Source organism: Callorhinus ursinus, unplaced genomic scaffold (assembly GCF_003265705.2).
Source record: "Callorhinus ursinus isolate GAN/ISIS: 27379988/994484 unplaced genomic scaffold, GSC_fseal_2.0 scaffold55, whole genome shotgun sequence".
NCBI lineage: Eukaryota > Metazoa > Chordata > Mammalia > Carnivora > Otariidae > Callorhinus > Callorhinus ursinus.
The window spans coordinates 8,462,069-8,477,638 of record NW_027397117.1 but is presented as its reverse complement, the minus strand read 5'-3'; the positions used below and the strand labels follow the sequence as shown (position 1 = coordinate 8,477,638).

Below are 15,570 nucleotides of genomic sequence, written 5' to 3'. Positions count from 1 at the left end.
AAACAGTGATCAATTTGTTTGTAGTGTTCTTCAGGTATTAAACTCAGAATTAGCTCTAAAAGCCCCTTCTGTAAAGTGAGGAAGTCTTGAAAAGAAAAAGAGAATAAAGAAGGCAGCAAGGTGATGAACTGCTTGGCTGTGTTCCAGCTGTGGTCAGGATCACTAGGCTAATAAGCAGTCATCTTCTGCCAAAATATGTTTTAAATACCGAATTCAGTTAGTAAAGGAGAAAAGAAGCTTTCTTCTTTTTTGGTGTGTAGTTACACTGAGGATAAGTAAGCAGCCCCCTTTTTTTTTCCCTCAAAGTATTTGTAAGCAGATGGTAACATTTAAAGAAAGCATAGATCATTGATGTTTTGGGTTAGAAGCAATGATAGACTTCCTCAGTATGGAAATATCAGAGCTCATGTGGTGTGCAACTTTCATTTTTTAACCAGAGGTAAAAACTAAGGCTTTGTAGTTCTTTATTCTTTAGCTCATACAGAATGTTTACAGGACATCTATCCTATTTTGGCATTGTACATATAGCATGTATACTGTGTAATACTGTATTTTAGAAAACCAGTCAGCTCATTTAATCAGCTCATCAGAACAGATTTATTCCTTTTTCTTTTGTTCAGAACTATAATGTGCTTTTGTTCTGTAATAATTTAGTTGACTTTTATTTTTTTAAAGATTATTTATTTATTTATTTGACAGAGACACAGCGAGAGAGGGAACACAAGCAGGGGGAGCGGGAGAGGGAGAAGCAGGCCTCCTGCCGAGCAGGGAACCGGACGCGGGGCTCGATCCCAGCACCCTGGGATCATGACCTGAGCCAAAGGCAGATGGTTAACGACTGAGCCACCCGGGCGCCCCAATTTAGTTGACTTTTAAATCAATACACTAAAGTATAACGGTAATTAGTGCAGCTACCGTCATGCCTGTTTTCAAGGCGTCACTAATTGATATCAGAGAACTGGATAGGGCCTAGGTTGCTTCCATTTGAAGAGCCATCTTGCAGCCTGTGTTGCATTTCTACACAGCCCTAAATGTTCTGTGGCTGAGTGGCCAAGTCTTATACATGTGTGGTTAGCATCTAGCACAACCTGGCATGTACCTGATAATGAACAGACATTTGTTAAACTGAAATGTCCCTGGAGAAGCCTTTCTGCCTTTGTCTGCAAGTTAAATATCCTTTCAAATAAATGAAACAGTTTTTATACCAGAATGAACCAATATTAACTGACTAGCTTCAAATCACTTAATCACTTAAGTTTCTTGGGAGAATTTGATTGAGTACAGCTTGGGATAGTTGCTGTGAGGTAATGAAGTGTGTCATAGTGAAAGGTGCCCTCTCTATACTCAGTTCACCAAAACTCAAAACCTTAACTTAGGCTTAGACTTAGGACTCCAAAACCTTAACTTAATGTTATTCTCACCAAGTAGACTTTCTAAGTCATCTTATTCTAATGACCTATACAATATGAAAACTCATTCTTATATGTATGAACCCACCCTGGTGACACTGCCATTAACTGGTAATTTTTTTTATTTTTTTTAAGACTTTATTTATTTGAGAGAGAGACAGAGGGAGCACAAACGGGAGGGGCAGAGAGAGAGGGAGAAGCAAACTCCCTGCTGAGTGGGGAGCCCAACTCAGGGCTCAATCCCAGGACCCTGAGATCATGACCAGAGCCGAAATCAAGAATCGGCTGCTTAACCGAGTGAGCCACCCAGGCGTCCCAACTGGTAATTCTTTCTATTGCGTCCCACAGTAGTAGTCTTCCCAAAATTTCTGAGGTCCAGGACAATGAGCCACTCTTGCCCATATCTTTATCTACTACATTTCTGTTTTCTCCAATCCTACTCTATGCCAATGGTGAGCAGCCTTTTCCACATATGGATCAAGTCTAGAAAACTAAATATTTACAGAATTGCATTAAAAAGGTTGGGGTTTTTTTCAGCCATTTTATCTTTGTCATGAAACACCTTATCTGTACTCAGACTTTTTTGTTTTTTTAATTTCCTCATCTTGGGTTGAAATTTCATTCAGCCCCTACAAAATTCATACACCCTGCAGTAATGCAATGTAATGCTTGGCTGTTCAACAAATACTTTTGTTTACTAAGACTCTTCTGAAGCTGGTTTATTTTGCCATTTTTTCTTTTCGATTAATCTTATTAGCTGTTTAATATTAAAATATGTATTTCTTATAGTTCCTTTTTATATTCTTTAGAATAAGAGATATTTTTATTGCAAACAAGTTAGGCAGCTACATCATTAACACAAAATCCATTTATATTAATGTTGTTATCAGACGCTTTTCTCTTCTTAGAACTCATCATAGCAAGAATTTAAATTTTACTGAGAAAATGGCTGATGGGGGGTAGCATATGCAGAAGAAGCTAAGAGGAATTTACAAGGTTTAGTTTTTTAAACTTCTTATCATTACAAAAATAACTAGAATTTAAGAATCTCACTGTAAGAACCAAGCTTTAAATAGGCCTAAGAGTGGCCATGGATTCCAGGATGTATCTGGTCAGCAAAGAAATGAAGGATGTATAGGTTTCTTTTGTCATTTGGACAAAACTTATGTGCCCAGGGTAATTTTAAAATTATAGAGACCCAACTAGGTGTTAGCCTTTTCCATCATAAGTAGAAAACCCTATTTTTTAACTTGAGATCCCAGCCAAAAAAGGAAGAATTTTTTCCCAAGTTTATTTATATGAAAACGTTTTCAGGGGCACCTGGGTGGCTCAGTTGTTAAGCGTCTGCCTTCGGCTTAGGTCATGATCCCAGGGTCCTGGGATCGAGCCCCTCAGGCATCGGGCTCCCTGCTCAGCAGGAGGCCTGCTTCTCCCTCTCCCACTCCCCCTGCTTGTGTTCCCTCTCCGCTGTCTCTCTCTGTCAAATAAGTAAATAAAATCTTAAAAAAAAAAAGTTTTCAAAACACACACAAAACAGACTGCAGTTAAATCAAAAAAATACTTTTGCTGCTCAAATTGTTTAAATCCTGCCCTTGTTAATTACTAATAAATCCTTCGGAAACACTGCCTTATTCTGAAAGCGTAGCCTATATTACCCTCTACTTCCTGAAAACACATACCCTTTAATTTATTGGACATTAAAGCTTTTTAATAAGTGAATTTTGTGGGTTTCTCAGTGCAATTTTTCAAAAGATTTATTTTAGAGCTAGAGAGCAAGAGAGTGAGGGAAGGGGCAGAAGAAGAGGGAAAGAGAAACTCAAGCACACTTCATGCTGACTGCAGAGCCCGACAGAGGGCTCACCAATCCTGAGATCATGATCTGAGCCAAAACCAGGAGTCAGATGCTTAACCAACTGCACCACCCAGGCACCCCTCTCAATACAATTTTTTAAAAAAGATTCCTTTATTAGCCGTCATTCAAATATGCTTTTTCCCTTCCTAAAGAAGCATTCAAACACAGTGGAAGACCTCTTGCTACTTTCATTGTCCTATTCCCAGCCATTCATTCTATAAAATTCTGATATTATTACATATATAAATTTAAAAATTTTCCCATACTAATTCTCTTTGAATTTTTAAAATTTAACTTTCTAAACCTGAGAAAGGAGAAGAAAATTATAGTTTAAAATGTGGCTATATCTTCATTTACCTTCTCTTCTTCAGAATAAATTCTAGAAAGATAGATGGCCTCCTGTACCTTAAAATGACTTCACTATTCTAAACTATGTGTATATGCAAGGCGTAGTTTGCCCTGCTATGTAATTACTGTTAAGAGAGCAGAAGTATGTATCCAAGACAAAGAAACTTTAATTAACAAAATAGGCTTTAATCGTGGTTAAGAAAATTGGGGAACGGGCACGGGGGAGTAACCCAGGACACAATTGTAAATTAGAAGCACAGAGGATGAGAAGTGAGGTGACAAGCAATGGGAAAGCATCTGAGCTGGTACGATCTGTATATCATAAGAACTAAAAGTAAATAAAAGGTTGAGTTGTAACTATGTCGAAAGTGATGAATGAATAAAATAAGAACATACATAGAAGAATACAGTGATATGTGAGAGAAAATTTAAAACACGAAGTTGATCCCTCAGTGGGTGAGGCCGGCAAGACAGGCTCCCAGCTTTGGCATCGCCCCTCAGGCCCTCTCCTGTTGTGCACAGCTACAAAACAAAAGAACAGTGGCCAGAATGGAAGAGAGGACATGAGCCAAAAATGGAACAGAAGAGAGATACTTCCTCTACAGAGAAGATACTCCTGGAAGAGAAGGTCAAGTTAGAAGAACAACTACAAGAGCCGATGGAAAAATAAAAGCGAGGTTTCGCAGAGACCAAGAACTTGTTGCAGAGGAGGCAAAATTATATGGTATTTAGGAATTCTGCAAGGACTTGCTAGAGGTTGTAGGCATTTTGGAGAAAGCAACACAATGTGTGTTCCAGAAGAAAAAATTAAAGATGATAACTCTATAAAATCTATGGAAGAACCTCGTAGAAGAGCCTCGTAATGACTGAAGTCCACATTCAGAAGGTGTTCAGAAAGCCAAGTTTGACCCTACAGGTGTGAGGCCTTGTTCTGCATTCTTGTTGAAGAGAAAGAGCTGGGCACAGCAGTGCTAGTTAACAAGGTGAGGTAGAAGCTTATGGGCACACACCAAGACCTACCTTGGTGGGTGTGGTGAAGGAAGCTTAGCTGCCTCTAACTAGCCGCTATAACTCTTGAAAGGCATCTTATCTATGAGTACTTTTTACCTTTTCCCAAACCTTGTTGGAAAACCCAAGTGGCTAAACACGCAATTGCATTAATGAACTCTAATTGAGGAGTCTGTTCACTGATTACACAATTGTGTAATTGTTTCACATACTGAGAGCAGAGGCCAGTGGGACACTACTAGAGCTCTAGAGTATCAGGAGTAAGCTATATCAGCTCAAACTCTGTTGACATCAAGGTATCTTAAATGAATACATTGGGAGTTCTCTGTGGTTACTTGGCCGTGCCTGGCTGCACTGGGGTTCTTCTGCATCTCACTGTAGCATGTGAGTTACCAGAGTACTTAGTTACCCACTGCATTACATTTTTCTTGCTAAAAAAAATTTAATGATGACCTTTGTAAAGAACATATGTGAGCTCATTTGTAATTAGTAACTAGCCAGCTGCTAAAAATGATCAACTATTGGCTTTTCCCTAGAGATGTGAAAGGAACACATGTACCTTAATTCTCACCACCTTTATTTTGCCAGTAATTGAATTTGACAAAAATCAATTACTTTTACCCTGTTTTGTTCATCTAAAATGTAGAAATGTTTAAATCTGTATTCAGCTAGCTACTAATGACCTCAGGATATATTCCCTGGTAAGATGAACTATCTCAAAAGAACCACATGCTTGGTCTACTTGAGATGTTAATGTTTAATTTTAAAATTTTGTTTAAGAGGATTAAAGCCCTAATGTGTTTGTTTTCCTAAAAAAATTTTTTTTGAAGGCAACAGGAACCAGCAATTCAAACAATATGGACATCAAAGCTAACACCTAAATAAATCAAAGTTACTACAGTACAAAAGAAGCGTAACCCAGAAAACAAATCATGGAATTCTAAATTCTAAAGATGAGAGTTTCAAATGAACAACATAGAAAACACAATTAGGGAATAGGCAAAGTTTTCAAAACAGATTGGGGGGAAAAAATTTCAACCAGACAATTAAGAAAGTATACAGAATACCTCTCAGTATTCAAAGGAATTCACCTGCTTGTCAAACTTTTAAACTATAAAGGAAAAATTTTTAGGAAAAAAAATAAGATGACTTTACATGCAGACATTATAGAAAAGATGATCCCAGGCAATAAAAAAATACTTAAGGAAAGGGGTTCATTTATGTGGCTAGGCTGTGATTTTTCTTAGAAAACCAAAAAAACATTTTGGAATTTTGTACAACCTAAAAATTTACTAGCACAAACCTGCCCAGAGTTTAGCTTCTTTGACAAGAACTGTGAAGGATCTGAGATTTTCCCTACTTGCAAGTTAACAAGTTAGCCTGCCATCATTTTGTGGATCCTGGCAGAAGGCATGAGTCTCCTGGGTCAGAAAAGAAGGCCAGCTTATTACTCACAGCAGTAACCATATCCAGAATATATCAGCATTTGCACCAATTCCCTGAGTATCAGTTCCCATGGCGCATGCAAAGACCAGATAACGCCTGTGGGTGCAATGAGCAACGTTAGATAAGAGGATCTTTTATAATGGGCAGTAAGCTTGCCTGACCTTCGCCTCACATGGAACCATTATTATACTGGACAGTAGACAATCTGCCCTTTTACTTGAGGGTGGCACTATCTCTGTCTTCTGAACAGCTATCCTTGAAAAGATAGTGTAGAACAAAGGCAGTCCGTGGCTCTCCTCACAAGATATGTAGAAGTAGAAGAGATCTATGTAGAATTGTGTCCCAATGTTCTTACAGTATTATAAAGGGAGGGGCGATGATAGATGGTCACATTTATTTCTTCTTTCATTCAACTCACTGAGCGCTAGCCCTATGCCTGGCCCTGTTGTGGGCACTGAAGATACGGTGGTCAGCAGTGCCCTTGTGCACCTCACATTTTAGTGGAGAAAATAGATAATAAACAGGTTTGTAATATAGCATAGTGGTGAGTCCTACAAAGAATCTAAAACAGGAGAAGAGGACAGAGTGGCAGGGGAGTTATTTTAAATTGCAAAATAAACACCATAATGAAGTGTAAGTCTGTGCAATATATGTAGAAATATAAAAAGATATTTTCTGAATAGTAACAGAATTGCAGTGATTGTGTGGAGCAAGGGGAGGAATAGGTGATTCATTGCCACTAGGAAAACAGATCACAGTTTTTAGTTAGAAGTGAGTACTAGTAATAATCAGAAGAATTAGTGTAGTTTGTTCTAAGTGTTGAGCTTTGGTAAATGAAAGGTAGCCATGTCTAAGGTACCTAAATAGATGAAAAGAATAGATAATCTATTGTGGAAGGTACATAAACGGAAAGAATAACAAGTAAAATTATAGCATCATAAAGGAAGATAAAAATACTACTGTTAAAATGCTAAGTGAATCCCGCATATCATAAAAATGCTCCCAGGAGACTTAAAATTGTTTAGTCCATGGATATATTTGTCTGGTGATGTAATTTAGTGCAGGGATGAAGCTTAGAGAATTTACAATACAAACTTTATTGAGTGATTCATAGATGGGGGCTAGATAGGAAACAAAAGCTTGAAATCTCGCCAGGAAGTAGTACAGAAAGGATGCTGTGTATTGGACAAACTGAGCATGCTCAGATAGAGTCCCATCCTGCCTCCACATAGAGGCAGCAGCAGGAGTGGCTGGGTAGGATTAGCACTTCTTTCGCAGACAGCAGTGGGTCCGCTGGAGTTGACACCACAGAGCTTGAAAGAGACATCCCTTCTCGTGAGTACTGCTGGGAAGATCACTACTAACTCACGTGGTTGTTGGTATGAAAGAAGAATACTTGTTGCTGCTACCCGTACCTATTTAGAGAAGATTGTTGAAGACAGATGGAATAAGTAAAAGATTTACCATATGCCCCCTGGCGCTCTGTCCTTCTGGTAGACTGTTACAATTACTTACTCGCATTCAGTCTGCCCATTGAAGTTGAATGGTCTCTGAGCATTTTGTTAGTTTTCTTGTACTTGTCTGGTACGGTGGCTGGCAATTCTAATCATGCAGCAAGTGCTTTTAGAGTGGATAGAAATATAATTTTCATGAAATTGAGGAAAAATGATCTCATCAGGAAAATCCAAGTGTACTAATAGGGGTGTAAAATTAGCAACATGACAAGATAAATTCACGAAATTCAGTTACAATATGACATGCCTGTGATAAAAAGCTAAAGAGCCTAGCACAGTATTAAAAAGTAATTTTCAAAGATAATAGCAATGAATGGCATTAAATATTAGTAACACTTTAATAAGGAAAATTAGTTCATTCAAAGAATTAAAAGACTGAGGATTGTATCTTGGATCTAGCTAAGAAAAATTTAAATTACAATGTTACATTTATTCTAAAAAAATATATATATACTGTATAATCTTTTTGTGAGGTGGGGCGGGGAGCAGGAATTTGGTAGGAGAGATTTCTAGATCTGGCCAACTTCAAAATATATCCTAAAATGAGAGACATCACAACTAGGTGAGATTTTAATTAAAAAAATAAAATATAGGACAGTGAAATAAACCAGGGATTCCAGAAATAAATTCAGTTTCTCGGGAGCCAGTTATGTGACAACTGGGGAAACGAGATGGGGACAGTGTTGCTTTTTACCACCTGCTTCTGAAAAAAACAGGGAAGTTTGTATATAGATTACTTCCGGTCTGTATTCTATACTGTGTACCTTACACTCCCGCCAAATAAAGAGTTAAACATGAAAAAACTTAGAAGTAAATTAGTAAAGTAGATTAGAATATTTATTTCAACTGTAGAGATATTTATTTCTGTGGAGAAATTTAGAACAGTTTTTAAGCTGCAATTGAACTGTTTTAAGAATTATTCTTAAGAACCAGCTAAAAGGTTTAGTGGTATTCTTTTTAAAAGCTGCGTAATGAAAAATAAAAGATAAAATGGAAAGCAGCACTGGGAAATTGTGGTGAATATAAATAAAAGCTTAACATTTCAAAATGTATAAAATTTACTTAGTACCGAGTTCTTACTAGACAAGAGATCATTTTCAATTCAGCCAAATGGCTCTTATATAAATAGTGAAGGAAGCACCAAGAGTAGCTGTCAGGGTTGTCAAAGAGCTCTGTAAGCCCTGTGAGACCCACAAAGTTACTTTTGACTGAGGGAATGAAGGACAACTTCGTAGAAGAGGTAAGGTGTGAACAGAGCCTTCTTTGGACAGCTGTTGGAAGACTGGACAGCAATAAAAGTAATGCAGACAGAGAATAACTTTATAGTGTTAGAGAGGTGGGGCAACTAAAAGCATACCCTCAGAACAAATGGTAACCTGGCAGGGTAAGCAGGAAGGAGGGTGGAGGGTGGTGCTAAGTGCAGGCTTCAAGCATCCATCTGATGGACAGCCATTGGAGGTGTGGCGCTCAGAGGATAATCTGATTTTGTGCCCAGATCTGAATCTGAGATGACCAGTTGGACTGTGGTGTGTAGGATAGATTGAAAAGTGAGATCAAAGTTGGGGAGAGCAGCTATACTCGACGTGAGAGGTGACGAGGGCCCAAACCAGGGGAGGATGGCTGGGAGAGACATTGTAAAAGGCAGAAGGGCATGGTCTGGACCCCAAGGCATACTTTGGGATTTAAGCTGGAGGGGCAGGGTCTGCATGCTCTCCCCAGGGCCTTATGGGCCTTTGCTCTATGCTCTCATTGGCCTGTGTGGAGGCAGTGTGAAAAACAGTCCTGTGGAATTTGTCCCGGGCCATATTCATGCTCTTCTAGTGACTTCTTAAGAGAACCCTTGGGAGAAATTTCTGGGTTTGGTGTTAGAATTTCATCTGAAGAGTTAGTTTACTTTTACATTTTGGACACCCAGTTATGTGATTATTTTTTGTCCTAGTGATGATTGCTAGAAAGTTTAAAGACAAAGGTATGGGTTGACTCCACTAATTTCTGTATCTTCAAGGACTGCATTTTTCTGTTGTTCCTAGCTCCATTTTGTGTTTCTCTCCATGTTTTGTTTTTCATCTGGTTAATTGTGCTGAACTGTGTTTATATTTTATGTAGACTTTATTCTTTAGAAGAAAATAGGAGATAAATATACATATTTTACCTAAATAATCAGTAAACCCAAAGGAAAATTATAAAGCCCAGTGTTGTAGGGGCCATGGAGAAATAAACACACATATATGGCTGATGGCTGGACATTGGAGTTTCTGAGGATTGTATCTAGCAGTAGATACTTAGAGCTATAAAGTTGTTCATATTTATTAAACTGTTAATGTCACTCTTGAAAATGTATCACAAAGAAATAACCCGAGAGAAATAGTCCACACAATTATTTATAGCTGCAGTACATAACAGTGACAAAAAGAGAAGGAACCCAAATGCACAGTGGTAGACTGGTTAAGTGAATCATTTAATATAATGGAATGTGAGAAAGCCACCAGAAATGACTAAGTAGATCAGATAAATAGAAATGTACATAAACATGTAAATTGTCAAAATATGCATTACACCCACGTAAGAATATATATATATGTGTGTGTGTATATATATGTACACACACACACACACACACACACATATACACAGAAAGAAGTAAGAGGTCATGGGAGTTGTAAATAACTTTATTTTATTTTTTTTTTAAGATTTTATTTATTTATTTGAGAGAGAGAATGAGAGAGAGAGCACGAGAGGAGGGAGGGTCAGAGGGAGAAGCAGACTCCCCGCTGAGCAGGGAGCCCCATGCGGGACTCGATCCCAGGACTCCAGGATCATGACCTGAGCTGAAGGCAGTCACTTAACCAACTGAGCCACCCAGGCGCCTGAGTTGTAAATAACTTTAAAGGATAGGTTTTTCTCCTCTGCAGAGTTAATATAATTGGTAGGTACTTTTTGAGATGAGCACCAGTCAAGGAGTGGGTTTTGGAAACTTTGTAAAATTTAGAGCTTTATGTATGATCTTTCTTCAGCTACCAAGCAGCCTCTTTGTCCCTTTGTTTCAGGATTTAAGCATTGAGGAACAGTCAGAGTGTACTCAGGATTTTTACCAGAATGTGGCTGAAAGAATGCAGACTCGTGGAAAAGGTAATGCTTTGTTAGCCAGCCATAAAAGGATTGCTGGTAATTGTACAGAGTTGACTGCTGTGTCTGTTTGAACTTTCTCTGTTTCTCTGATGGCCTGGCTGGTTTGCCAGCTCTGTCCTCTAAACAACTCCACTGACATTCTGATAGCTGGTCTTATCCTTAGAGGGCCTTTGAATACCACCGTGTGCATCACTCCAAGGTGATCACAGCAGTTGCATAATTTATTGAACATTGTTTAATAATCCCGTTGGGGTAGGGGCAGAATCCATTAAAACCCCTTAGGAGGCTTCTAAATGAAATGCCCATCTTGGAATCACCATTTTGGTGAGTCATTTTTCATGATTATGTATTCCTCAGATTGGGTGGGGGGGAATGAGAATCACTGACTTAGAGCTGTTTTTGTTTGTTTGTTTGTTTGACAGAGAGAGACACAGCGAGAGAGGAAACATAAGCAGGGGGAGTGGGGGAGGGAGAAGCAGGCTTCCTGCTAAGCAGGGAGCCTGATGCGGGGCTCGATCCCAGGACCCTGGGACCATGACCTGAGCCGAAGGCGGACACTTAACGACCGAGCCACCCAGGCACCCCTAGAGCTGTAGGTTTTTAGAGAATTTTCTTGAATTTGACTTCCATTGATGTTGTGTTTTAGGATATACTTAGCATAGATGTCTATCTGAGAAATAAGCCCCACCTGTGCATCTCTTAAGAGGTCTCCAAGGTTGTATAGTAAACCTCAGAAAAATGAAAGAGTGGTTGCCATCATTCTCAGTCTTGGGAGTTTCAGGTGCTTCTCTAATGTAGCAATGCGGAGTGACCCATGCTGCAGTGTTCCCACTTGGCAGGGCATACAGCTCTTAGGTCCTGCCCAAACAGTTTCAGTTAGAAGTGGTGATTCTGTGAAAGGCAGTCCCAAAAGTTGAGGTAAATTTTTAAAGGGTATTTTTTAATGTAACATCTTACACTTTTATTTCTGGTTATATTTAATGCATTACTAGTAAATTAGTTTTCTGCTACATAGGAAAAGCTATGAAGACATACTCTTAATTTAAACTGTCCATCCTTCTCTTGAGAGCTAGCTTTTATGTCCATTTGGATATTTCAGTGCCTTCAGAAAGAGTTGAGAAGATAATGGATCAGATCGAAAAGTACATCATGACTCGTCTCTATAAATATGTGTTCTGTCCAGAAACTACAGATGATGAGAAGAAAGATCTCGCTATTCAAAAGAGGATCAGGTAGTTGGTTGTTTTGCTTTGTCTTGTATTTACTACCTACCATCAGAACACGTTGTGGGTCAACAGGACACTTGGATTTCAAACCTTGACAGCAACTAACCTCAAAGGTACACACCATCCTTAGCATCTCAGCTTCTTCATGGTATCAGAAGGAAAAAAGGACTATGGTAAATTGATAGGAGGAAAGGGCTGAAATCACCTTCTTGCTTATGCATCTGACTCCAAGCAGCTTTAGATAAGCAGATCTGATGTTTGAGATTGTTTCAAATCTCCAAAATTTCCGAGGAACAGGAGGAAATTTCATTATTTTCTCATTTCATTATAATGTCTTATCAGGCAAGAAGCTGTGAATATCCATAGAAGGCAGTAGGGGTCATTATTCCTCCTCCCTACCGGGGGTGCTTATTATTAAGCTGTTCCTCTGATCACATCTTCCCACTTGCACTGGGTTGATAACACTTCCCAAAGCACTCCATCTTCCCTGGGCGGTAGAGGGAGCCCCAGGGCTCTGTATTCCAATGGCAGTGAAACCTTTAGGAAATAGGCCATCTAAATGTGGGAATGGGTCCAAGACTGGTCATGCTAAGGTGCTTCTGGAAGAGGGGGCCTAGGAATCCAAACAGGATTCCCCGACAGTGCGGCTGGTAATGGTAGATCTCTTCTTGATGGTGTCACACCAGAAGCGAGGAGTTGGTATTAGGAAGGTTGCAGGTGGAGCCAGAAGGAACTAGATGGGCTTTGGACTGATGTGCATGGTGAGAGTATTTGTCAGGCAAGAATCTCTGCTGTGAAGATAGGGTGTGACCAGGAAACTCAGGGATTCAGATTGGGTGACACATGCTTGTTGACCTCTTACACAGCCTCTGGTATGCCTCAGAAGTTGAAGGCAGAGCCTAAATGGACATTATGGTGATGGACAATGAAGAGAGGGAGCAGCAGATTCTTCTCAAATCTTCAGTCTTTTCAGCCTTAGTATAATCTCATTTCAACCAGTAAATTGTCTTCTGCTTTTCTTGTGATAAGAGAAGCCTCATTTTAGGATTTTGGTCACTTCATCTGGGTTCCTAATATGTTCAGGGGCAGTGTGCTGGTTCCGAGGATTGCCTCATTAGTCAGTGGTGCCCCATATTTCTCCTTTACTGAAGGAAATGACAAGACAAATGACTGTGGTCCATTCTTGGAATTTTTTTTTTTACTGTCTCTCCCTCTTTGTAGAGCCCTGCACTGGGTTACACCTCAGATGCTTTGTGTCCCTGTTAATGAAGAAATTTCAGAAGTATCTGATATGGTGGTGAAAGCAATCACAGGTCAGTGAAATGGAGAGCTTTTTTATTTGGGTGTTTCTCCCTTGAAGTTAACGTAAATCCATATGAGACAGCAAAGTATTACTAAAATGCAGACTGCCAAAGACATACTGAAATGTGGTAAAAGCAATTTGTAAGTGTGCTAGTTTTATGAATTTGAAGCATTTTAGCAGGTGAACTACGTTTCCCCTTTACTTTCTGTGACCAAGGTCTCTTATTTCTTGGGCATTGAACTAAAGTAAGGTCAAATGCAGCTAGGGCAAATTTCTTTCCTTTTTTTTTTTTAAAGAGAGAGTTAGTGTGTGACTGGGGCAGGGGGAGGGGGAAGGAGGGGCAGAAAGAGGGAGAGAGAGAATCTCAAGAGGGCTCCATGCCCGGCGCAGAACCCAACATGGGGCTTGATATCATGACCTGAGCCAGAAGTCAAGAGTAGGACGCTTAACCAACCGAACCACCCAGGCGCCCTAGCTAGGGCAGATTTTTTTCTTTCTTTCTTTTTTTTTTTTTTTAAAGATTTTATTTATTTATTTGACAGAGAGAGACAGAGTGAGAGAGGGAACACAAGCAGGGGGAGTGGGAGAGGGAGAAGCAGGCTTCCCGCGGAGCAGGGAGCCCGATGCGGGACTCGATCCCAGGACCCTGGGAGCATGACCTGAGCCGAAGGCAGACGCTTAACGACTGAGCCACCCAGGCGCCCCTAGGGCAGATTTCTTAAAACTCGGTTGCATTTATATATTCAAAATAATTTTGGAGGAAGGAAGGGAATTGATGAGCATGGTAATCCCCATGCTCTCTAATTGGTTGTTAATCAGAGATGTGGTTTGGATGATTTTTCTGGTTTAAGATGTAAATGAAGTGCCCTGAACTGATGTGGCTCCACCGTCCTGGACAGGTCCAGGCACCTCATAAGGTTTCTGTTTCTTGTTCATAGGAATAGCTCAGCAGAAGTATACGACAAAAGTTAAAAACAAAGAAAAAAACAGAACGAAAACAAATTCCTTCTAATGGAGAGGATACCCAGCCTTGGCCAGCTTCTTCTTAATTAAGAAGAGTTGGAAAGACTTGCCTATTTAGAGTTGTTAATGAAATTCTGCTGGGAAGGAAAGTTGGTTGGCTGCTGTTAGCGGTGGCCGGGGGCAAGCCATTAAGTAGGTTCCTTTGGTTATAAGAACTAGAGACTCAAGTTACAGGAAGAAATGGGGGTTTGCTTATCAAGGTAAGAAAGGAAGCAGGACTCTCACAGAAACTTAGCTTCATGGCCCCTCTAGGGACTGGATCATCTGCTCTTAACATGATTCTTCCACTCTCTCAGGTTCTGCTTCTCTTTGTGTATCTTTGCTTTTTAACTCCTGTTATTAAATGAATGATTTTCTGTAATTCCGCTTGCAGAGTCTGGCCTAGCTAAATACTGTTATCTTTGTTGTTCAAAGCTTTTCTGCAAGGCAGTGTTGTAGGTTTCATGAATTGACTCCTTTGGGTCAAGGCCCACTCCCACTCCCACCTTTTGCTCAGGGAACATAGTAAGAGATTGAAGGTGAGAAGCCTGGATATGGGCCTTGTACTTGTGTTTTTTTCCGAAGACTCTTGCCAAGTTCAAGACCAACTGGTTTGTTTAAAGTACTTCATAGAAATTTATGTCTGGTACTCTTTTCTGAAGTGCCATAGGATAGACCTTGTAAAACCAGAAACTGCCAGAGCCAGACCATTGTTTGCTTAAAAATAGAACTAAGAGGACTTCAGTATATCAATAGTTTGTTAATAGAATTTGAGAGTTGAAACTTTTCTCAAGTCATCTGAGTTGGGAGTTTGAAGAGATGTTTTGAGAGTAGAAATTTGACCACAGAATTATAAAAGCCTTCTTTACTTTTTCTCATCTTAGCCCCCATATCTTGCCAATCCGAGTGCAGATACATTCTGTGAGGGCCAAAGGTCATGTGATCACTTTCTCCCTTTGTTAGCCTAAATACAGGAGCAACCAGAGAGGACAGTGTATAACAGTGGTCTTAAAAATGGAGAAGTCAGTTAAATTTCTCAAAATCATCCCATGTGCTACTAATCAGCACTGTCAGTTTTGTTGATAAATACACTGAATGAGGCATTTTCCATTTCAGTTGACATCTCTCATCTAGTAGGTGGAGGCTAGGGATGCTGTTAAACACCCTGCAGGACAGGACAGTTCCCTACAAAAAAGATGATCCAATCTAAAATATTGTTTAGTGCCAAGGTTGAGAAATCGTGACTTAGAGGGCTAGCTTACTTTGTTTTCAAAACTTCATTAAAGATAAAACCAGACTTCTGCCAAGATGGAGTAGCCACACTCAGCCCATC

At 39.7% G+C, this 15,570-nt stretch overlaps 1 protein-coding gene and 1 pseudogene across 5 annotated transcripts in view; both read left to right on the top strand.

Moving 5' to 3' along the window:
• Window positions 1–15,570, top strand: part of RABGEF1 (RAB guanine nucleotide exchange factor 1) — a 58,047-nt gene that overhangs the window by 34,126 nt on the left and 8,351 nt on the right. For all 5 annotated transcript variants that reach the window (XM_025864471.2, XM_025864469.2, XM_073884228.1 and 2 more), the window contains 3 exons: window positions 10,625–10,706; window positions 11,806–11,938; window positions 13,154–13,245. In XM_025864471.2, the coding sequence (XP_025720256.1) occupies window positions 10,625–10,706; window positions 11,806–11,938; window positions 13,154–13,245 (307 nt within the window). The remainder of the gene's footprint in view (window positions 1–10,624; window positions 10,707–11,805; window positions 11,939–13,153; window positions 13,246–15,570) is intronic.
• LOC112817450 (grpE protein homolog 1, mitochondrial pseudogene) lies at window positions 1,466–5,406 on the top strand (annotated as a pseudogene).